Here is a 23422-nt window from a genome sequence, read left to right on the forward strand (position 1 = left end):
AAGAGGAGGAACATCAAGAAGAATGGAAGAAATTCAAGGATGATTTAGCTAGGTATTCTAAGATAATATAAGCAAAATTACTTGTCAGTACCAAACTAGCCTAGGAGAAAGATATGTTGAATTGTATAACATTATGGATTGGAAACATTAAGAAAAGAAAGAAAGATGTTAATTGAATAAGTTAATTTTGTTGGAAAGTGGAACTGGGAAACTGCTACAATGAGTTCTATGGAAACTCATGGGGGGGATTCGAGGAAGTGATTTAATAATGATAATTAAATTGGGATTTTAGCAGTTAGGATATATGTTTGTTCGTTTGTCTTTTTTATATTGTACTGTTTTTCTTTTATGTTTCTTATAAATTTGGAAAATTAATAAAATATTTTGGGGGGGAAGACAGGGAATGGGAGGGGCCTATATTTTGTGGGTGGAGCTTTGGGGCAGAATTCGCACCTGAGCCAATGTGTGGAAGAAGTTGGGGAGGCCCGGAGAAATGGGCAGCCGGCTGCGGAGAGGGCATTGAAGGAGCCTGGGGTTCATTAGGAATAGGAATGATTTGTGAAAGGAAAGAGGGAGGGCAGCTGTGCTGAGTTTGGAAAGGGAACGGGCTGCTGGGCTGGAAGGAGCAGGGATGTGCTTGAGTCAAAGCTTTGTTTGAGCTCCCTCAGTCTCAGTCCCTGGATGTGCCCCTCCAGAAAAAAAATGGTAAAAGAGCTCCTCTGAGCATAAGCAGAGTGCTTTTGGACGCCGAGTCTGCGCTGCGGGCCACCGGAAGGGTGGGATCTGGCTGAATACGCCCTCTTTCCGTGCAGTTGCGGGAGCTGAAGGCGCTGGGCTTTGAGGAGCGTGGCCCCGTGCTACAGGCCCTGTACCAAAACAACGGGGATCTGTGGCGAGCGTTGACGCAGCTGCAGTGCCAGCGGTTGGAGCCGTTTCTTCAGCGCATGTGGGAATACGATGACCCTCCCTTCGACTTCCACAGCCCCGACCGACAGGTGAGAGAGAGAGAGATTAAGTCAGGAATGGCCAAACTTTTTCCAGAGAGGGCCAGATTTGAAGAAGTGAACATGCATGAGGGCCAACCGCAGATGTTGAGCTTTTTTTGAGGATTTAACCCCAAAGTTGTTGAGCTTTATTTTACAATTTTACTCCATAGTTCGGACGCAGGTGGCGCTGTGGGTAAAAGCCTCAGCGCCTAGGGCTTGCCGATCGAAAGGTCGGCGGTTCGAATCCCCGCGGCGGGGTGCGCTCCCGTTGCTCGGTCCCAGCGCCTGCCAACCTAGCAGTTTGAAAGCACCCCCGGGGGCAAGTAGATAAATAGGGACCGCTTACTAGCGGGAAGGTAAACAGCGTTTCCGTGTGCGGCTCTGGCTTGCCAGATGCAGCTTCGTCACGCTGGCCACGTGACCCGGAAGTTTCTCCGGACAGCGCTGGCCCCCGGCCTCTTGAGTGAGATGGGCGCACAACCCTAGAGTCTGTCAAGACTGGCCCGTACGGGCAGGGGTACCTTTACCTTTACTCCATAGTTGTTGAGCTTATTTTAGGATTGAAGTTGCTTCAATCCACCAGCACATATATTCATCATCATCAACCTTTTTATTACGGTCCAGAGACCCAACGAATCGTTACAAATCAATACACAATTCATACAGCCTACCTCCAGGTTAAACAAGCATTTTGTTCAGAATATAGGGATCATTGGTTCTTGCAACCACCGATAAAAACTTTGCCGCTGCTAATGTTCTGGCATTTGTCCGGTCTTCCAATAGGAAACTTGACATAGTGAGCCTCTGATTTGCCCGGGAAAGGTACCAGCAAGGGTAATATCAGTTCAGCCCTGGCCTGCTCATATTTCGCACAGTGCAACAAAATATGTTTTATGGAATCGATGTCTTGAGCACACGAGCAAAGTTTGTCCTGGTAGGGAACTCCTCTTAACCTACCATCCAACACTGCAGAAGGAAAGACGTTTAGTCTGGCTTTGGTGAAAAGCCTTCGATAGTTTGGTACTGTCAGGTTTTTAATGTAAGATGTTAACTTAAAGACATGCCCATATTGTACTCCTACTGACAGCGGACTACAGACTGCGTGTGATCGAGATCACAAGTCACTGTGTGCATTATCCCATAATCTTTGCTTTAATGTCTTTAGGGCGCCTTCATAACCCAGGTAATACAGTTGTGGGGGTGACAGACCAATAGAGGTGGCTTTTTTAGCCATGGTTTTCTGCGCATATATTGCCACAGGGGCCAGATTAAATCGACCGGCAGCAGCCCCCAAAATGGACTTTGGACATGCCTGGATTAAGGGATTAAGGGCTTTCGGAGGTGGCTGGAGGGGGGACGCCGCCATTATCCTTCCTCTTGCGCTGTCTAACTCTTTCTCCTCCTCTCAGGCTCTCCTCCGCCGCCTGCTGGCCTCGCTTTCCCTGCCCAGCTGGGGCCGAGCGGAGCTGGTGGTCTCCTTGATGCTTGAGCAGCCGAGTGAAGGCGGATGGGAGCTGGCCGACATTGTGGAGGCCGTCAAGGCCTCGCCTAGCCGGGACTTCATCAAGCGCCTGTTGAGCTGGGAGTGCGCCGTCTGCAGCCTGGCCTTGCCTCGGAACAAGGTACCAGAAGCGGCTCCTATGCTGGGTCCTGGGAGAAGCTTCACTCTCATCCTGCAGCTCAGTCGGTGTCGCTCTTTAGGAATTACGGTGGTACCTTGGTTCTCAAACTTAATCGGCTCTGGAAGTCCGTTCCAAAACCAAGGCGCGCTTTCCCATTGAAAGTAATGCAAAATGGATTAATCCATTCCAGACTTCGGAAAGCAGCTCCTAAAACAGCCATTTAACATGAATTTTGCTATCTAACGAGACCATTGATCCATAAAATGAAAGCAATAATGTACTGTACTATAAAATAAATAAGACAGTACAGTGGTACCTCGGATTAGGAACTTAATTCATTCTGGAGGTCCGTTCTTAACCTGAAACTGTTCTTAACCTGAGGTACCACTTTAGATAACGGGGCCTCCCGCTGCCGCCGCGCGATTTCTGTTCTCATCCTGAAGCAAAGTTCTTAACCCGAGGTACTATTTTTGGGTTAGTGGAGTCTGTAACCTGAAGCGTCTGTAACCCAAGGTACCACTGTATTGTAGATACTAAAGATAAAAAATAAATAAATTTCTTACCTGCAATGATGATAGTCATTGTTTGGAAGGGGGGCTTTCATCCATTTCCACAGTCACACAATCAGTCAGTGAGTAGCTGAACTGGGTTCCACACAGTCACAACAACAAATGAACTGAAAAAGCCTCAAAAACACAAAAGAAATAGCATAAACAAAAGCACCAAACTGAATCCGGTCCAGAAGTCCATTTGACTTCCGAAATGTCCAAAAACCAAGGCGCAGCTTATGATTGGTGCAGGCGCCCCGGAAACAATAGCCAACAGCTGCATTGGCCGTTCGGCTTCTGAAAAACGTTCGAAAAGCGGAACACTTACTTCCAGGTTTTTGGCGTTTGAGAACCAAGGTACCACTGTATCCCAGAGTCTGAAATACAGAGCACAAAATAGAGTTGGTATACAAAAAAATTGGTGTGGTTTTCAAAGGATCAGTCGGGCATCTTGCATCCGGTTGTGTCCTAGCATAAACCAAAACCTCCTTGATCTCAGGAACCACCATGCAAAAGTTGGTTATGGTACCTTAAAAGGTGTTCAGATACAGAGAGAGACAGACTTTCCAAAATACAGTGAAATATAAGAATCACTCTTCAAACTATGATGGCTTGCCAGATCTACTGTCATGCAAGCATACAGAAAACCTCACCTTTATAGTGGCAATTTTTGTATCCTTTTATAACAGTAAGGTAAAGCTACCGTATTTTTCGCTCTATAAGACGCACCAGACCATAAGATGCACCTAGTTTTTGGAGGAGGAAAACAAGAAAAAAAATATTCTGAATCTTAGAAGCCAGAACAGCAAGAGGGATCGCTGCGCAGCGAAAGCATCAATCCCTCTTGCTGTTCTGGCTTCTGGGATAGCTGCGCAGCCTGCATTCAATCCATAAAACACACAAACATTTCCCCTTACTTTTTAGGAGGGAAAAAGGGAGTCTTATAGAGCAAAAAATACGGCACATCATTATCGTCTCTCTCTCTCTTTTATGTTCCAGCTTAGTTATAATTAGTGCAACAGCCTGCAATAGGTTTTTGCTAAACTTGCATTTATGTCATCAAAGTAGCGCAGTTTTTGCAATGGCTATCCAAGGAGATCAAATGCAAACAATTCCTTTTTTTTTTTTAAAGCATATTTGGATAGAAATTAAACAGTCGTTCTCAAAACCTCGGTTGCTGATTAATTTGTACTTTCTGGTATGTGTCCTTGGAATGTAATGGGATTTTATATTTGGTTTTAAAAATCCTCCCAACTTGCTTATCTATCTGTGGAGGCAGAACTTTCTGTCTGGCGTTAATCTTTGGCCAAGGTCAGGTCAACTAGCCTGAGACATTCTTATTTCTGCAGAAATAAAAGCTGCACCTTTGTTTCTGTGGATCATCTGCTCTGAGATGATCTCCCATTGCCTGTGCCAAGTGAACAGGGGTGTCAGTTGAAGCTGCAGTATTTAATTTTAATTGGATTGATCTATTTATAAAAGTAAAGGTAAAGGTACCCCTGCCCGTACGGGCCAGTCTTGACAGACTCTAGGGTTGTGCGCCCATCTCACTCAAAGAGGCCAAGGGCCAGCGCTGTCCGAAGACACTTCCAGGTCACGTGGCCAGCGTGACATCGCTGCTCTGGCGAGCCAGAGCCGCACACGGAAACGCTGTTTACCTTCCCGCTAGTAAGCGGTCCCTATTTATCTACTTGCACTTAAGGGTGCTTTCGAACTGCTAGGTTGGCAGGCGCTGGGACCGAACAGCGGGAGCGCACCCCGCCGCGGGGATTCGAACCGCCGTCCTTTCGATCGGCAAGCCCTAGGCACTGAGGCTTTAACCCACAGCGCCACCCGCGTCCCTCTTGATCTATTTAAGTCTGGTATAATTGACTTATGTAGGGCAACTGGGAAATTCTTTGATGCTTTTGGAGGGGGTTGGGGGTCTTAATTGTCAGCCACGTTACTTAAAGACGTCGAGTTTGGCCTGTTTAGTTAATTTTCATTTGCGGTATTTTACTTCCTGGGGCTCAGAGGCTATTTTGTTTACTATGTTTGTTATTAATTTTCCTTGTATTTTTGCAACTGGCTTTTGCGTGCAGTGGTTATTTTTATCCTAAAGAGGATGGTGCTCTGTTTAGCTGTCGGTTGTGTTTTGTAGAATGCGGAATTTCCTTGGCTTTTTTTCGTACTGTTTCCTTTTAACATGTGCTGTAAACCGCTAGAGGTTTGTTTAAACATAAGCAATATATAAATTGCCCATTAATAATGCTAAATATTAGGGATGCGGGTGGCGCTGTGGACTTGCCTAGGGCTTGCCGATCAGAAGGTCGACGGTTCAAATCCCTGCGATGGGTGAGCTCCCGTTGCTCGGTCCCTGCTCCTGCCAACCTAGCAATTCGAAAGCACCTCAAAGTGCAAGTAGATCAGTAGGTACCGCTCTGGCGGGAAGGTAAACGGTGTTTCCGTGCGCTGCTCTGGTTCGCCAGAAGCGGCTTAGTCATGCTGGCCACATGACCCGGAAGCTGTACGCCAGCTCCCTTGGCCAATAAAGCGAGATGAGCGCCGCAACCCCAGAGTCGGCCACGACTGGACCGAATGGTCAGGGGTCCCTTTACCCTTTACCTTAATGCTAAATATTAGTCTCATAAGCACATAAAAAGAGCATTCAGGATCAGGCCAATGGCCCATCTGGCCCAGCATCCTGTTCTCCCATTGGCCAACCAGATGCCCCAATGGGAAGGATTGATCCTGAATTCAACAGGGCTCTCTCCCTCCTCTGGCCTTCAGCAACAGGAATTCAAAAGCATTGCTGCCTCTAGCCAGTGCTGGATTTACCTATAAGCTAAACAAGCTATGGCTTAGGGCCCCGCTCTCTTGAGGCCCCCCAAAAGATGTAAAGGAAAAAAACCTGGATGTACATTTCCAAAATATAAGATAAAAAACAAATACAGTGGTACCTCGAGTTACAGACGCTTCAGGTTACACGATTTTGGGTTGCGCTCTGCGCCGAACCCGGAAGTACTGGAATGGGTTACTTCTGGGTTCCGGCGCATGTGCAGAAACACTAGATCATGCTTTGCACATGCGCAGAAGCGCCGAATCGCGACCCGCACGTGCGCAGATGCGGTGCTGCAGGTTGTGAACGGTGTGGGTTGCGTTTGCAACCCGAGGTTCCACTGTAAATTAAAACCTACATACAGCAACAGTGTTTTGTGTTGTGTAGGCTCCTATGATGTAAGTAACAGGCCCCGCCTGCTAGCCTGCTCCCTAAAATATCACTGGTTTGCTCCTTTCTATATAGAGGGTGCCTACATTCTGCATGTGCAAATGGCTTTACAGGCCTATGAGGTCCGTAAATGACCATATAGCATATATTCAACACAAAAAAACGGTGACAATTTGTTGTTGACAAAGGACAGCTGGACATATAAAGGCCCCATTGCCTTCAGTAGTTTAGGGCCTCATCAAACCTAAATGTGGCCCTGCCTCTAGCTGTGGAGTCAGAGCACAGCCATTGTGGCTAATAGCCATCGATAGCTTTATTCCCCTCCAGGATTTTTGCCCAGTCCTCTTTTAAAGCTGTCCAAATCTTTTTTTTTTTTTAAAAAAAGATATTTATTAAAAGTTTTTTAGTTACAGAAAAAAAAGTGTAAAAGAAAACAGAGACAATGAAAAATTTAACAAACAATACATCAAAAATAAGAAAAAAAGAAAAAGAAAAAAGAACAATACATCAAAACAGCATAATAATAAAAAAAAAAACACATCCAAATTCCATATCATTATCTTTCATTTACTTGTTTCCTCGACTTCCTCACACCTCCCTTTTTTGTATTCTAGTTCAAATTAGCTAATTCAGCAAATCCCTTCCCTCTTTTAAAGCTGTCCAAATCAGTGGCCACCCCTGTCTCCTGTGGCAGAGAGTTCCGCAGTTGAACTAAATGCTTGCATCAAGAAGTAATTTCTTTCATCGGTCCCGAGTCTTTCCTTTGTTCACCTTTGTGCAATGCACACGGTAGAGTCTCACTCAGCCGGTCTGTTCTTGTGTGTGTTTTTTCAGATGCAGTCGCTGACGTCGTGCGAGTGCACGATTTGCCCGGAATGCTTTGCCCTGCACTTCACCATCGCCGTGAAAGAGAAGCACATCACGGACCTGGTGTGTCCAGCCTGCTCGGAGCCCGAGATCAGCGACGAAGGGGAACTCATCAACTACTTTTCCACCCTCGATATCCAGGCAAGTCCTCCCTGCGCACTCCTACATCCTAGATTGTTGTTGTTGTTGAGTCGTTTAGTCGTGTCCGACTCTTCGTGACCCCGTGGACCAGAGCACGCCAGGCTCTCCTGTCTTCCACTGCCTCCCACAGTTTGGTCAAGCTCATAGCTTCAAGAACACTGTCCATCCATCTCGTCCTCTGTCAGTCCCTTTCTCCTTGTGCCCTCCATTTTTCCCAACATCAGGGTCTTTTCCAGGGAGTCTTCTCTTCTCAGGAGGTGGCCAAAGTCTTGGAGCCTCAGCTTCAGGATCTGTCCTTCCAGTGAGCACTCAGGGCTGATTTCCTTAAGAATGGATACGTTTGATCTTCTTGCAGTCCATGGGACTCTCAAGAGTCTCCTCCAGCACCAGAATTCAAAAGCATCCATTCTTTGGCAATCAGCCTTCTTTATGGTCCAGCTGGAGCAGGAACTGGCAAGCCACTCCAGTATCCCTGCCAAGAAAACTCCATGGACAAAGACAACAGGCATCCTAGATATATTCCCCAAATGCCAAATTTCCACTCCGTGCTATCGTCTGCTTCTCCGTAGAAATGCAGCCTGCGTTTTAACAAATGGCGACGTCCCTTTTAACACGTCCTTGGTGCCCCTTTTACTTTTTCTTTTATTTTTTAAAGAAATTGGGAAGGAAAGAAAGGAGGGAGGAAAAGTGAAGACTGAACTGGAGGGGGCCGGACCTTCCCTTACTTGCCAGCCCTCCTTTTCGTGTAAGGGTTGGGCCCAGCTAGGAGAGGGAGTTTACATGGACCTTCCTTCCAGCCCACCTCTAGGGGGAAAATAGTTGCCATGTACAGAATCAGGGACGCGGGTGGTGCTGGGACGCGGGTGGCGCTGTGGGTTAAACCACAGAGCCTAGGACTTGCTGATCAGAAGGTCGGTGGTTTGAATCCCCACGACGGGGTGAGCTCCTGTTGCTCGGTCCCAGCTCCTGCCAACCTAGCAGTTCGAAAGCACCTCAAAGTGCAAGTAGATAAATAGGTACCACTCCGGCGGGAAGGGAAACGGTGTTTCCGTGCACTGCTCTGGTTCACCAGAAGCGGCTTAGTCATGCTGGCCACATGACCCAGAAGCTGTACACCGGCTCCGTCGGCCAGTAAAGCGAGATGAGCGCTGCAACCCCAGAGTCGGCCACGACTGGACCTAATGGTCAGGGGTCCCTTTACCCTTTACCTTTACAGAATCAGACCATTGGCCCAACCTCCTCACTACCGACCACACAGAGTGAATGTCAAAACAGAAAGAATTTTATTGGGGAGAAAAGTTGGCCAAAAGAAGAGAAACACAGACTAGGAAATAAAAATTGTGTAGCCAATCCAACATGTTACATGTACAGAAGCATAGCTGTCAACTTCTCCCTTTTCTCGTGAGGAATCCTATTCGGAATAAGGGAATTTCCCTTTAAAAAAAAAGGGAAATGACAGCTATGCAGAAGAGAGATTTTTAGGTGAGAGCATCTTGGACTTCAGGATGGAAGGATGGAAGGAAGGAAGGATGGATGGAAGGAAGGAAGGAAAGAAGGAAGGAAGGAAGGAAGGAAGGAAGGAAGAATGCCACGCCCTCATAAAACTCAATAGCCTATTTTATAAGACGGACAGTTGTTTAGCTCAGGGGCCGAACAAGCCCCGCCTCTGTTGTCTTCAAGGCAGTGGCATAGCGTGGGTTGTCAGCACCCGGGGCAAGGCAAGTAATTTGCGCCCCCCCCCCCACTGCACTGTCCCTCCCCCAGATAGTCCCTCGCTCTCTCTCCGCACCGCACCGCACGCCTGGCACCCTCCCCTCCACAGTGGGCGGCGACCCGGCGGCTCGGATCGGATTCGCACAGCCAGCACTGCAGTGAGAGAGAGTGAGTGAGCCAGGTAGGGGCAGAGAGCTGCGAGTGCGAGCGCCCCCCCCCAGATGTTGCGCCCGGTGCGGCCGGCCCCCCCTGCACCCCCCACGCTACGCTACTGCTTCAAGGCCAGCCCTGCTGCTTCCTATCTGGTCTTGACTGCACCTGAAGGGACCGTTAGTTCTATCTCTCTCATAAAATAAAAAGGAACACCACTTGTCTGTTTCCCATATTCTGCTTCCTTTACCTCCCCACAGCTGCGCGGCTGCCTGGACCCGGAGACCTATGAGCTCTTCAACAAGAAGCTGATGGAGCGCGTTCTCATGCGCGATTCCAAGTTTCAGTGGTGCACGCATGTGAGTAAAGGACTGTTTTGGGGGGGGGGAAGAGTTTATCAGGGAGGGAGAGGCTGGATGCAAAGGGGGCCTCCTCCCGAAAGACAAACCATGAATCGTCTGGACTTCGAAACGAGTCGACGTGATTCATATATAAAAAGTCTGCCGCTTTGGTCACACTCTTGCGCGACCGAGAGACGGAGGCAGGGCTTTGGAGGTGCTTTAAGGGAGAGGTGAAATCGCTGGAAACCTGTCCCCCTCCCCACCCGGCAAGTTCATTTTTGTGCATTTAGGTCTTGCCCACCTCTGAGGGGCTGAAGATGATGTTCTCGGCTATTCTTAGTTACAAGAAGCGGCCCAAGGGGTAGCCTTGGGCCGTCTAGCTCAGGACTGCCTGCGCTGACCGCCAGCAGCTCTCCAGGATTTGGGTCAGGGAGTTTCTCCCAGCCCTACCTGGAGATGGCAGGATTTGAACCCCGGACATTCTGTGCGCAGAGCAGATTGTTTTACCCCAGAACTACGACCCTTCTCACTACAGTGGTAGCTCTGGTTGCGAACGGGATCCGTTCCGGAGGCCCATTCGCAACATGAAAAGAACGCAACCTGCAGCGGTGCGTCTGCGCACACGCGGGTTGCGATTTGTCGCTTCTGCGCATGCGCGTGACATCATTTTGCGCTTCTGCGCATGTGCGAGCGCGAAACCCGGAAGTAACTACTGCAACGCGCTCTACGTGGGGCTACCTTTGAAGGTGACCCGGAAACTGCAATTAATCCAGAATGCGGCAGCTAGACTGGTGTCTGGGAGTGGCCGCCGGGACCACATAACACCGGTCCTGAGAGATCTGCACTGGCTCCCAGTATGTTTCCGAGCACAATTCAAAGTGTTGGTGCCGCTGACCTTGAAAGCCCTAAACGGCCTCGGTCCTGTATACCTGAAGGAGCGTCTCCACCCCCATCGTCCAGCCCGGACACTGAGATCCAGCTCCGAGGGCCTTCTGGCGGATCCCTCCCTGCGAGAAGTGAGGTTACAGGAAACCAGACAGAGGGCCTTCTTGGTAGTGGCACCCACCCTGTGGAATGATCTCTCTTCAGATGTGAAGGAAATAAGCAGCTATCCTAACTTTAAAAGACATCTGAAGGCAGGGAAGTTTTTAATATTTAACGCTATACTGTTTTTAACACTTGATTTGAAGCCGCCCAGAGTGGCTGGGGAAACTCAGCCAGATGGGCGGGGTATAAATAAATTATTATTATTATTATTATTATTATTATTATTATTATTATTATTATTATTTAATTTATTATTATTATTATTATTATTATTATTATTATTATTCCGCATCGCCACGAGGCGTAACCTGAAAGAACATAACGTGAAGCGGATGTAACATGAGGTATGACTGTAATAGGCTTGCTTATTCCCCACCTGTCACCTCCTCCTCAATTGTGACAAGTGTCTGGCTCTTCTAAGAGCCTCGGGTCAGGAGAAAGGACTCCCAGGATTCTCCCTTTCTTTTCCTCCTCTCTCTAGTGCTCCTTCGGCTTCATCTACGAGTCTGAGCAGCTGGAGGCCAAATGTCCGCAGTGCCGCAAGAGCTTCTGCGTCCAGTGCAAGCGTCAGGTGTGTGAGGCCTGCGGGGTGGTTGTGGAGCAGGGAAGGGGCTGCCATCGCGCTGGGAGCGGCTGTGTCTTGTGAGGGGCCTTGGGTAGCCATTTGGGTCCATAGATATCTCTCACACAAACACACACTCACTCTCTCTTTTTTTATTTTTTAATAATTAATTTTTATTCAATTTCCAATATACATTCCATCCATGTTTAACATCCACTTCTAACATATACATCTTTTAGACTTCCCTCAGCCTATCTGACAATTTTCCATATTACTCACATTTCTTAAATTTATATTGCGCTTTAACAATCTTAATCTTATCATATCTTTTAAGCAACATTTCTATCAATCATTTTCACAGAGCTTCTTGAAAGCCAACAAGCGTTAATTGCTCCTCACATACATTTTTGATATACTCTGTAAATTTATTCCAGTCCTCGGTGAATCTCTGATCGCGTTGGTTCCGAATTTTCCCCGTTAATTTGTCCATTTCTGCATATTCCATCAGTTTCATTCTCCATTCTTCCCTCGTCGGCATTTCTTCCTGTTTCCATTTCTGGGCCATCAAAATTCTAGCTGCTGTCACTGCGTACCTAAATAATTTCACATCATTTTTTTTAATTTCATTCCCTAATATTCCTAATAGAAATGCTTCTGGTTTCTTAACAAAAGTATATTTCAACATTTTCTTCATCTCATTATAAATCATTTCCCAGAAACCTTTCGCTTTCTTACACTCCCACCACATGTGATAAAATGTTCCCTCTTTTTCCTGACATTTCCAACATTTGTTACTGAGTTTATACATCTTACCAAGTTTCACTGGTGTTACATACCACACACACTCACTCTCTCGAAGCCTCGTTGTTGCTTTGTTTTTCCCAGAAACCCAAGAAGCCGGTCCATTGTTGAGATCAGGGGATAGATAGATGATAGATAGATAGATAGATAGATAGATAGATAGATAGATAGATGATAGATGATAGATAGATAATTTATTACAGTCGGAGACCAGCTTATAAAACACACTTGGGGGTACAATCCCAGAAGGAAAACAAACATTTAAGACAATGTTCAACAATAAATTTAAAATTTATAAATGCGATTAAGCGTATAGACACTTAAAACTTTAAGATAAGCTACCCAGAGTCACCCATGGAACTGAGTTTGGGGATTTTCTTAACTAACTAGTTTGGGTCAGGGGATGGTCTGCGCCTAGAGATCTGTACACAGAATCTGGCGACCATCCGGGTCGTCTTATAATCTTTGCCTAACAGGGGAAAGGTCGAATTTTTGCTTTTCCGGGAGGTCAGCAAGCCTCACCAGCAGGGGATCAATGGTCTCACTACGTGCCTCTTCATAGTAGGGACATCTAAAGAACAAGTACTCTGGGCTTCCTATCTCCCCCAAATGAACAGGCGCAAAGTCTCTGAGCACGTGGGACCTTTTTAAAGGATCCTTCCAGGACCGGCGAGGGCAGAGCTGAGCTTCTGGCGAATGTAAAAGCCCTTCTTGCATTTTTGGATACGAGACAGAAGAGATATGTTGCCGGTGCGGCTATATATCTCTCGAGTTCTCCAATTTTATAGTCGGGGCACCTTGAGCAATCCTGTTGTCTCTCGGTGTCTATGATTCCTTGCCAGACTCTAGCTTTTACCTGGCCCAACCCCAGACGTAGAAAGATCAGGGGTTAAAGTCAGTGCCATTTTGAAAAGTTGGAGCCGCCATCTTGTTTCAAGATGGCGGCCAGTTGTATCCAGGCATAGATGGAAAACTTCTCTTTGACCTCCCAAACCAATCATGCCTCACATCTTCTGAGGTGTCCAAATGCTCGGACAGCAAACAGTGTATCAAAATACATAGCGCGCGCACACACAAAATACACAGCCACAACGATCAGTGAGGGCAACATCACTTGGTGTCATTGATTGTCCCCTCATACCACTCCATTTACTCCTGGCAGGAAGTTAAATAGGGGGTACTTTAGGGACGGGGTTCCCTCTGCCTCCTTCCTCGAGTCTAACCCCCAAGGGCTACTGAATGTCACTGTGCTGTGCTAGGCTCCGTCTCTTGGTCACGCGCCGGCGTGACAGTGCTGCGATTCTGCCCTTGGGGAAACTGATTGCTCAATAAATACACAGATTGCAAACGGGTGCTGAAAAGGTATTGACATAGTGAGGGTCCTGTGGAGAGGATATCCTTTTTCAGGGGTGCCACCACCGAGAAGGCCCTTCCTTGCGATGGCAGCTGGAGGAGGAGGAGAGGCTCCTGGAGATGAACCCAGTGCCTGCCCAGCCCCCTTTTTACCTCCTTTGATTCTACCGCTATGGAAGGAAGAGAGGGCAAATGTTGCCGCCCTCCTCAATTCTTTCTCCTCTTTTCACCTTTCCCGGGCCAGTGGGAGCCTCAGCACCAGGGCCTGACTTGCGATGAGTTCCTGGAGTGGAAGCGGACCAACGACCCTGAGTACCAGGCCCAGGGCTTGGCAGTCTACCTGCAGGAGAATGGAATTGGTAAGGGTTCCTGTTTACCGGAAGGTTGGCGGTTCAAACCCACCCAGGTTCAAACCCAATCCTGTGGGCAGGCTTCCTTCATTCTGAGGAAACCAAAGCACTAGGAAGCCCTAGAGTCTCCCACCGCATGGAGATCAGAGTGGCATGTATCAATAGATCAGAATCGTAGAATTGGAAGGGACCCTGTGGGTCATCTAGCCCAACCCCTAGTGATTCAGGAATCCTTTGCCCAATGTGGGACTCGAACCCACAACCCTGAGATAAAGACTTTTGGTTGCTGCGTCCTTGCAGGGGCAGAGCCTTTCATTATCGTAATCCTCACAGAACTCTAGCCCAATGGTTGCCATGAATTTGATTTTGAATTGATTTTACAATGAATTGATTTGAGAATGTTGTATTACTTTTATTGCTGTTAGGCGCTCTGAGCCTGGCTTCGGCTGGGGAGGGCGGGATATAAATTAAAAATTATTATTATTAGTAGTAGTTGTAGTAGTATTAGTACAGTGGTGCCTCGCAAGACGAATGCCTCGGAAGACGAAAAACTCGCAAGACGAAAGAGTTTTTCGTTTTCTGAGTTGCTTCGCAAGACGGATTTCCCTATGGGCTTGCTTCGCAAGACGAAACGTCTTGTGCCTTTTTTTTAAAACCGCCAATGCATTCCTATGGGAAACCGTCAATACACAGCGGTGCTTCGTAAGATGAAAAAACTCGCAGAACGAATTAATTTCGTCTTGCGAGGCACCACTGTATTATCACCACCCAAAAAGCCCACCGGCCGGCAGAAGGAGAGTGAATAAAGTCTAGCCCTCGATAAAAGATTGGCCAACACCATAATTGTGGCGACCACCAGCAGAAGCGACGAGAGCAGCAAATCTCCTCCATTTCTCTCTTCCTCCTAACCCTCCTCCTTCCCTCTCTCCCTCCTTCCAGCATGTCCGAAATGCAAGTTCTCCTACGCTTTGGCCCGCGGAGGCTGCATGCATTTCCAGTGTTCCCAGTGCAGACATCATTTCTGCAGCGGCTGCTACAGCGCTTTCTATGCCATGAACGTAAGGGAGCTCCGAAAGGCGCCTGTCGAGGGGTTGCCTGCTGGGGGGAAGGCAGGTGGCGGCTCACAGAAGGCCAGATTCGGCTCACGGGCTTCTGGTTGCCGATCCCCTGGACCCAAACGCTCGTACTTGTTAGAGGACCAGGGCGAAGGAAACATCTTGGGGTGTCTCACAAACTCGCTTTCTCTCGCCCTCCCGTCTCCAGCAGAAATGCCCCATCGCCGAGTGCCCTATAAGACGGTCCCTCCACGGCCACCACCCTCGCGACTGTCTCTTCTACCTCCGTGACTGGGATGTGCCTCGCCTGCAGCGCCTCCTACAGGTCGGTGTAAGAGCAAGGCATGATGGAAAGGCTGGAAAGATTAGATACTTAAGAGACCAAAAGTTCGCAGAAGACTGGGGAAAATTTGTTGAATACAGTGGTGCCTCGCAAGACGCAAAGAATCCGTTCCGCGGGTCTTTTCGTCTTGCGGTTTTTTCGTCTTGCGAAGCAAGCCCATTGACGGAGTAGCGCTATTAGCGCTATTGGCGATTTAAGGGCTAAAAACGGCTTTTTAAGGGGTGGGGGATTAGCAGTTTTGCTGCTAAAATGCTTTTAGCAGCTTAGCGATTCAAAATAAGGGGTTTTGGAGCAAAAAAAAAATTCAAATTTTTTCGTCATTTTTCGTCTTGCGAAGCAAGCCCATAGGGAAATTCGTCCTGCAAAGCGCCTCTGCAAACGGAAAACCCTTTCGTCTAGCGGGTTTTCCGTCTTGTGAGGCATTCGTCTTGCGGGGCACCACTGTATCTGGAGAGTATAATTGAGGGCCAAATAACGCTAGAGGGATTCAAAAAAGCACTGTGAAACGTGAGAGGTGTTGTTTAAAGGGAATAGAAAAAAGGGGTTTAAGTAATGACAATACAATTATAAGAAATGCGTAAACCAATAATGATCACGGAAGATTTACGGAAAAGCTGAAGGAAGTCCAGAAAAGAAGGATTTGGATGGGAAAATAATGTATGATTTGTTTTTGTTGTAAATTAATAAAAAATATTCTTTTAAAAAAGAGCAAGGCATGATGGGTGGGGCGCAGGAGGGAAAAGCAGAGGGCGGGGGGGGGGATATTTGTGGGTGGGGAAGGCAGCGCGAGGTGTCCCTTTGGTGTTCACGCTTGACATCTCCCCATCCCAGGACAACAACATCGTGTTCAACACAGATCCTCCGGCCGGGACCCGTGCCACCCCTGGAGGTGAGTGCTAAAGGGCTTCTGCATTGCAGGGGGTTGGACTAGATAGTGGCCGGGGTGTCCCTTCCAACTCTATAGTTTCTCTGACTCGTAGGGAAGCCTGGCTTGCTGAGAGCATCTCTGTGTTCCCCATCCTTATTTGCTGATCGATAGATTTTTTGATAACCTAATTTGCTGGGGGGGGGGGGTTTGCAAAGGCTTGTGGGTAATGTGGCATGTCAAGGACGGAAGTGGTTTCCTGTGTGGTGGACGGCCTTTCCTTTCCTCTTTTAACGGTCCGTCTTTGTGTCACAAAGACGAGCTTAACCGTCATGGCTTCCACGCTGAGGATCCTGGGATTTATAGGGTTTTGTGTTTTTAGGGTGCTAAGAATTCATGGTTGGGGATCCCAAACTCCTCAAAAGTTGTACGTACCACATAAATTAGAAACATTTAAAAAATACCGAGCGCTTTATAACACTTCGAAATAAATAAAACAGTACTTAAATTGGGTGTAGCCCTACTTTTGGACGAGCGGCGAGGTTTTATTTAAGCCGGGTTTTTCAGACCCTTTGTTTTTATCTGGTATGTCCCATGGAGGACCTTACGGTCTTCAGATAAAAACATCTTGGAGATCCCGGGCCACAGAGAGGTTAGGCTGGCCTCAACCAGAGCCAGGGCTTTTTCGGCTGTGGCCCCGATCTGGTGGAACGCTCTGTCCCAAGAGACCAGGGCCCTGTGGGACTTGACATCTTTCCGCAGGGCCTGCAAGACAGAGCTGTTCCACCAGGCCTTTGGCCAGGGCACAGTCTGACCCCCTCCTTCGGGAATCCTCACAGAACTCTAGCCCAATGGTTGCCATTACAGTGGTACCTTGCAAGACGAATGCCTCGGAAGACGAAAAACTCGCAAGACGAAAGAGCTTTTCGTTTTCTGAGTTGCTTCGCAAGACGGATTTCCCTATGGGCTTGCTTCGCAAGACGGAAACGTCTTGCGCCTTTTTTTAAAAACCGCCAATGCATTCCTATGGGAAACCGTCAATGCACAGTGGTGCTTCGCAAGACGAAAAAATTCACAAGACGAAAAAACTCGCAGAACAAATTCATTTCGTCTTGCGAGGCACTACTGTAATTTGATTTTGAATTTAGAATGCATTTCAATTAATTGATTTTATGTAAACTGCATTACTTTTATTGTTGTTAGCCGCTCTGAGCCCGGCTGCGGCTGGGGAGGGCGGGATATAAATAAATTATTATTATTATTATTATTATTATTATTATTATTAGTCTTCTCTTGGTGTGAGTTTTTAACTCCCGCTATATTTTGCTTCTTAGTTTGGGGTTCCCTTTTTTTTTTTTTTGAACTCCTGAATCTCATTTTCTCCTGTATCGCTTACACATTGTTGTCGGTGTAAGCCCCCTTGGTTATTTCTGCGAAATGGCAGGGATGGACAAACAAATGCTAAACTTAATACGGAGATACCGTCTTCCCCCTCCTCGAATTTCAGGCGGATGTCGTGTGATGGAGCAGAAGGAGACCATGAACGGGCTGAAGGACGAGCCGTGCGGGAAGGAAACCCAAGCTGGCTACGCTGGCCTTTGCCAGTGAGTGACGCCATTTTCGTGATGTGCTGTGGGAAACTGTAGGCTGGTTTCTGTAGTTGCACAACCCTCTCTGGGAGTGTGTGGGGTGTTGGGGGGGGTAGTCCCTCTGGTGGGGGGGACACATGGTGCTCCTTCTGGGATATTTTGTCCACCTTTGGTCCTCACCCTCCACTCGGCTCTCACCTGTGGCTCCTAGAAGCTGTCAGGATGCCACAGCGGCCGCACCCCTGGAACGGCTTCGACTGGCTGGCTAAACCAGATGTGGGGAGCCGGTGGGTCTCAAACCCTCAGGGAGTTAGGGGCTTCCCCTGCACGCAAAGACAGGCTCTGGGAGATTGGGTCTAACGGTCAAGATGGCCGTTTCTGCACGTACATCATAGAACCATAGAATCCTAGAGTTGGAAGAGACCACAAGGGCCATCGAGTCCAACCCCCTGCCAAGCAGGAAACACCATCAGAGCACTCCTGACATATGGTTGTCAAGCCTCTGCTTAAAGACCTCCAAAGAAGGAGACTCCACCACACTCCTTGGCAGCAAATTCCACTGTCGAACAGCTCTTACTGTCAGGAAGTTCTTCCTAATGTTTAGGTGGAATCTTCTTTCTTGTAGTTTGGATCCATTGCTCCATGTCCGCTTCTCTGGAGCAGCAGAAAACAACCTTTCTCCCTCCTCTATGTGACATCCTTTTATATATTTGAACATGGCTATCATATCACCCCTTAACCTCCTCTTCTCCAGGCTAAACATGACCAGCTCCCTTAGCCGCTCCTCATAAGGCATCGTTTCCAGGCCTTTGACCATTTTGGTTGCCCTCCTCTGGACACGTTCAGGCTTCCTCAGCCTTGGTCCTCCAGATGTTTTTGGCCTACAACTCCCATGATCCCTAGCTAGCAGGACCAGTGGTCAGGGATGATGGGAATTGTAGTCTCCAAGCATCTGGAGGGTCGAGGTTGAGGAAGCCTGATGTAGAGGAAAGTGAGGGGTAGATGGGGCTCATCCATCTGGGAAGGGAGTTTATCTAGGAGAAGGAAAGCTCTGATCCTAAAACTCCACAGCCTTGCAGGATATCTTCAGGAGAAGAAATGGCTCAGGTGTAAACCCTACACAAATCCAGAGTGGAGTCCCTAAAACTGTTGGATGGAGCCTTGTACGCCTCCTTCCGGCAACTCCTGCAGCCAAGCTGGTGCCAAACGTCTTGCTCTGTTTTCTTTTGGACCACATCAGCCAGGCCAAGAGGGGGGTCTTGTCATCTGGGCAGCCCGGGACCTCCAGACACACTGCCCAGGCTTGTGCCCAAAGGAGGTCACTCCGTTGCTGCTAACACAGCTTTTAAGTTGTTTTTAAGTTGTATTTTAATTACCGTATTTTCGCTCTGTAAGACGCACCAGACCACAAGACGCACCTAGTTTTTGGAGGAGGAAAACAAGGAAAAAAATAATCTGAATCTCAGAAGCCAGAACAGCAAGAGGGATCGCTGCGCAGTGAAAGCAGCAATCCCTCTTGCTGTTCTGGCTTCTGGGATAGCTGCACAGCCTGCATTCGCCCCATAAGACGCACACACATTTCCCCTTACTTTTCAGGAGGGGAAAAGTGAGTCTTATAGAGCAAAAAATACGGTAATTGTTTTTATATCTGGTGTTAGCCGCCCTGAGCCCGGTCTTGGCTGGCGAGGGTGGGGTATAAATAAATTTATTATTATTATTACTATTATTATTATTATTTTGACTTCACCCCCAGAGGCGCAATCCACTGTCTCTCGAGACAGATGGATGCCAACAACGTCCCTCTCTTATCCTCCATCTGGGCAAGTGAGAGGAATTGCCACAGGCCCAAGGACAGATTAATTACCTTATTTTTCATTCTGTAAGACGCACCAGACCACAAGACGCACCTAGTTTTTGGAGGAGGAAAACAAGAAAAAAATATTCTGAATCTCAGAAGCCAGAACAGCAAGAGGGATCGCTGCGCAGTGAAAGCAGCGATCCCTCTTGCTGTTCTGGCTTCTGGGATAGCTGCGCAGCCTGCATTGGCTCCATAAGACGCACACACATTTCCCCTTACTTTTTAGGAGGGAAAAAGTGAGTCTTATAGAGCAAAAAATACGGTAACACTTTGGGCCCAAAGCGAGGCGGTGTGACATGGTGGGGAAGCTCTCGGGGCCAGATAGAGACGATCGTAAGCATTGACGTTCCCAGTTCCCGTGTTACGTGATCGTCGAGAGACTTGGGGTGTGTGGACACGGAGGGGTGGCGTGGCAGAGATAAAGGGGCCGATTTATTGTGCGGCGTTAAGGTGGCCGGAGCGCGGCAGTGATTGACGTCCCCCCTGCTCCTAGGGCACACTACAAGGAGTACCTGGTCAGCCTCATCAACAGCCACTCCCTGGACCCAGCCGTCCTCTACACCTTGCAAGAAGTAGAGAATGTCTGCCGGCGACACTCCCCTGCTGCGATGCTGCCACCTCGGGCGCCGGCCGAGGATGACGAAGCTTATCGAGGGCGTTTGGTCAAGGTGAAAGGAAATTATCTGAGGCTGGGAGGGGTGGGGATCCCTGGAAAAGCTTGAGAATTCCTTTCTTGTTGTAACTGACTCGTTTTTATTACAGTGGTACCTCAGGTTAAGTACTTAATTCCTTCCAGAGGTCTGTTCTTAACCTGAAGCACCACTTTAGCTAATGGGGCCTCCCACTGCTGCCGCGCCGCCGGAGCACGATTTCTGTTCTTATCCTGAAGCAAAGTTCTTAACCTGAAGCACTATTTCTGGGTTTGCGGAGAGTGTAACCTGAAGCGTGTGTAACCCGAGATACCACTGTATTTGTAAAATTATATCCCACTTGATTATCAGATTTGTAGGGTTGGAAGGGACATCCAGGTTATTCTAGGCCAACCTCTTGCAGTGCAGGAATCTCTACTACAGTGGTACCTCAGGTTACATACGCTTCAGGTTACAGACTCCGCTAACCCAGAAATAGTACCTCGGGTTAAGAACTTTGGTTCAGGATGAGAACAGAAATCACGTGGCGGCAGTGGGAGGCCCCATTAGCCAAAGTGGTACCTCAGGTTAAGAACAGTTTCAGGTTAAGAATGGACCTCCGGAATGAATTAAGTTCTTAACCCGAGGTACCACTGTAGATCATCCGTGGCAGATGGCCGTCCAACCTCTGCTTAAAAACATCTGAAGGCAACCCTGTTTAGGGAAGTTTTTAATGTTTGATGTTTTATTGTGTTTTTAATATTCTGTTGGGAGCCGCCCAGAGTGGCTGGGGAAACCCAAGCAGGTGGGTGGGGTATAGAGAATAAATGAAAATAATAATTGTTAAGGTTTTATTAATTGTTATTATTACCGTATTTTTCGCTCTATAGGACGCACCGGACCGTAGGAGGGGGAGAACAGGAAAAAAAAAATTTTTTCTTGTTCTCCTCCTCTAAAACAAGGTGCGTTCAAGAGCAGGTCGGGGAACAGCGCAAAGGCTGCGCGCAGCCTTGCCGCTGCCCCCCGAGCTAGTGGGGCTGGTGGTGGGGGGAAGCACTGCTTTCCCCCACCGCCAGCCTCAAAGATCCCTGAAGTCTTTGGAGCGCAGCTGCACTCCAGAGGCTTGAGGCTTCAGGGACATGCTTTGTAGCCTCCGCAGGGCAATGGGGTGCCTTTATCCCGCTGCCCTGCGGAGGCTTTGCGCAGCCATCCCAAAGCTAGAACAGCTTCAGGCTGCCGGCTGCTATCTGCAAGTCTTGGGAGCCCGGCGGGAACTCCCACGGGTTCCCACGGCTTGCAGAGAGCTGCGCGAAGCCTGGAGAGCGAGAGGGGTCGGTGCGCACCAACCCCTCTCGCTCTCCAGGCTTCAGCGAAAGCCTGCATTCGCTGCATAGGACACACACACGTTTCCCCTTCATTTTTGGAGGGGGAAAAGTGTGTCCTATAGAGCGAAAAATACGGTAATTGAAAACCTCCGAGGAAGGAGAGACCGCCACATCCCAAGGGAGACTGTTCCAGCTCAGTTGGTAGACACTTAATCTCAGGGATATGAAAAGAAAACAAACCACAGTGCCATTTAGAAAAAGAATAAAACTATCAGCAAAAATAATTACGAGCCAGCTATTTAAGATATTCCAAAAAATAAAAAATAAATAACATCCACGACAAGTTAAAAGCAGATTAAAACACACTTAAGCATTCTACGTGTCTAGGTAAAAGGTAAAGGGACCCCTAACCATTAGGTCCACTCATGGTCAACTCTGGGGTTGCGGCGCTCATCTCGCTTTACTGGCTGAGAGAGCCGGCGTACAGCTTCCGGGTCATGTGGCCAGCATGACTAAGCCCCTTTTGGCGAACCAGAGCAGCACACGGAAAGGCTGTTTACCTTGCTGCCGGAGCGGTACCTTATTTATCTACTTGCACGTTGACGTGCTTTTGAACTGCTAGGTTGGCAGGAGCAGGGACCGAGCAATGGGAGCTCACCCCGTCGCGGGGATTCGAACCGGCGACCTTCTGATCGGCAAGTCCTAGGCTCTGTGGTTTAACCCACAGCGCCACCCATGTCCCTATGTGTCTAGGTAGGCTAGTCTAAATGAAAAGGTTTTTAGCAGGCGCTGAGAAAGTGACGCAGTGATGGCATCTATGTGATGTCATAGACTTATAGAAATGTAGAGCTGGCCAACAAGACAACAACAAGAACCTACCAACAGCATTCAAATCAGTCTGTCTGACCTCACCCAATAACACACACACACACACACACACACACACACACCCCACTCGCACATGAGAACAAATTTCAGTACAGCCAAACAAAGACAGCCAACCACACCCTAGGCCAACTCCAACCTCTCTCAGCACCAAAGGAAAACGAGCAAATAGAGAGAATCCACACAAGTGACGCTGACGAAAAACTACACCCCACCCTCCATTCCCCCCTCCACCTCGTTCCCCCTTCTCTTCCTAACGTAACACTAATATCTCAACAAACGAAACTGATCTGTAGAAAATGTAACTTGAAAAAAGAAAAATTGCACATACTTTTGTAAACCAAGAAATCTCTCATAAAAATATATTAGAATTACCCCCCAAAAAAAAAAATTTGGAAAGGGACCTGGGGGTCATCTAGTCCAACCCGCTGCAGTGCAGAAATATCAACAGGCAGGGAGTTCCGGCTGCCACACATGAAATCAATTTCTTACAAACGAGGTATTGTGCGGCAGTTGCCGGTTCTGCAGATCGAAGCAGTCGAGGGGGAATATTGGGGTTTCGGCAATCTCAGAGGGGAACTGGTCCCAATTGACTTTAGATACTAATCGTTATGCCATGAACTCGAACCCGGTACATCTAAAGCGCCAAAGGCCAGGGCAAAGAGCTTGGGCGCCATGAGACCTGCGTCGCCAAGGTTCCTGATCCACCCACAACTTAGGGGCTCCTTTACCTTTTTTTCCCCGTATAATAATTTTTATTAAGTTTTCCATTTAACAATCCAATCATATCACATTAATTATTCCAAATTATACCAATACATATCATAAAGTCCAAATATTTTGCCAAATTATAAATTTTTGTTGAGGGTCCCCATGCTTTGAGCTCAGTAGGGTCCAATCATCTCATATTTCTGCTGCTTTTAGTGTTCACCAGTCCCATCTTTCAATCTTCTTGTTGTTATCCTTTTTCTTCTTAACAGCCTCTGAGTTGTTTCCACAGGCGAGTTAAAGTAAACAATATTATGCTTCTGTGTGAACTTTGTAAGGCTCTCCCTTTTTTTTAAAGCTGGTAAGTCTTTTGTTTGCAATAAATCCTCCCACGCTGATCCAAAAATCCTCCTCGGGTGGCAGACGCCATCTTTCTCAGTTCCGATGAAATAGAATCTAAGCATTTGCTCATTAAT

General features: G+C 47.9%; 2 protein-coding genes across 3 annotated transcripts in view; both read left to right on the forward strand.

Moving 5' to 3' along the window:
- Positions 1-23422, forward strand: part of GMPR2 (guanosine monophosphate reductase 2) — a 269008-nt gene that overhangs the window by 39126 nt on the left and 206460 nt on the right. The gene's annotated exons all lie outside the window — the stretch shown is intronic.
- The window catches only part of RNF31 (ring finger protein 31), a 48713-nt gene that overhangs the window by 24795 nt on the left and 496 nt on the right, over positions 1-23422 (forward strand). The window contains exons 11-21 of one of the 2 annotated variants that reach the window (XM_083410104.1): positions 813-995; positions 2396-2608; positions 7199-7372; positions 9496-9594; positions 11105-11194; positions 13584-13698; positions 14629-14747; positions 14953-15069; positions 15919-15976; positions 17460-17556; positions 19893-20067. In XM_083410104.1, the coding sequence (XP_083266230.1) occupies positions 813-995; positions 2396-2608; positions 7199-7372; positions 9496-9594; positions 11105-11194; positions 13584-13698; positions 14629-14747; positions 14953-15069; positions 15919-15976; positions 17460-17556; positions 19893-20067 (1440 nt within the window). The remainder of the gene's footprint in view (positions 1-812; positions 996-2395; positions 2609-7198; positions 7373-9495; positions 9595-11104; positions 11195-13583; positions 13699-14628; positions 14748-14952; positions 15070-15918; positions 15977-17459; positions 17557-19892; positions 20068-23422) is intronic. The other variant, XM_083410105.1, reaches the window with a different exon arrangement.

Source organism: Podarcis tiliguerta, assembly GCF_965153285.1.
Source record: "Podarcis tiliguerta genome assembly, chromosome: 13".
Lineage (NCBI taxonomy): Eukaryota > Metazoa > Chordata > Lepidosauria > Squamata > Lacertidae > Podarcis > Podarcis tiliguerta.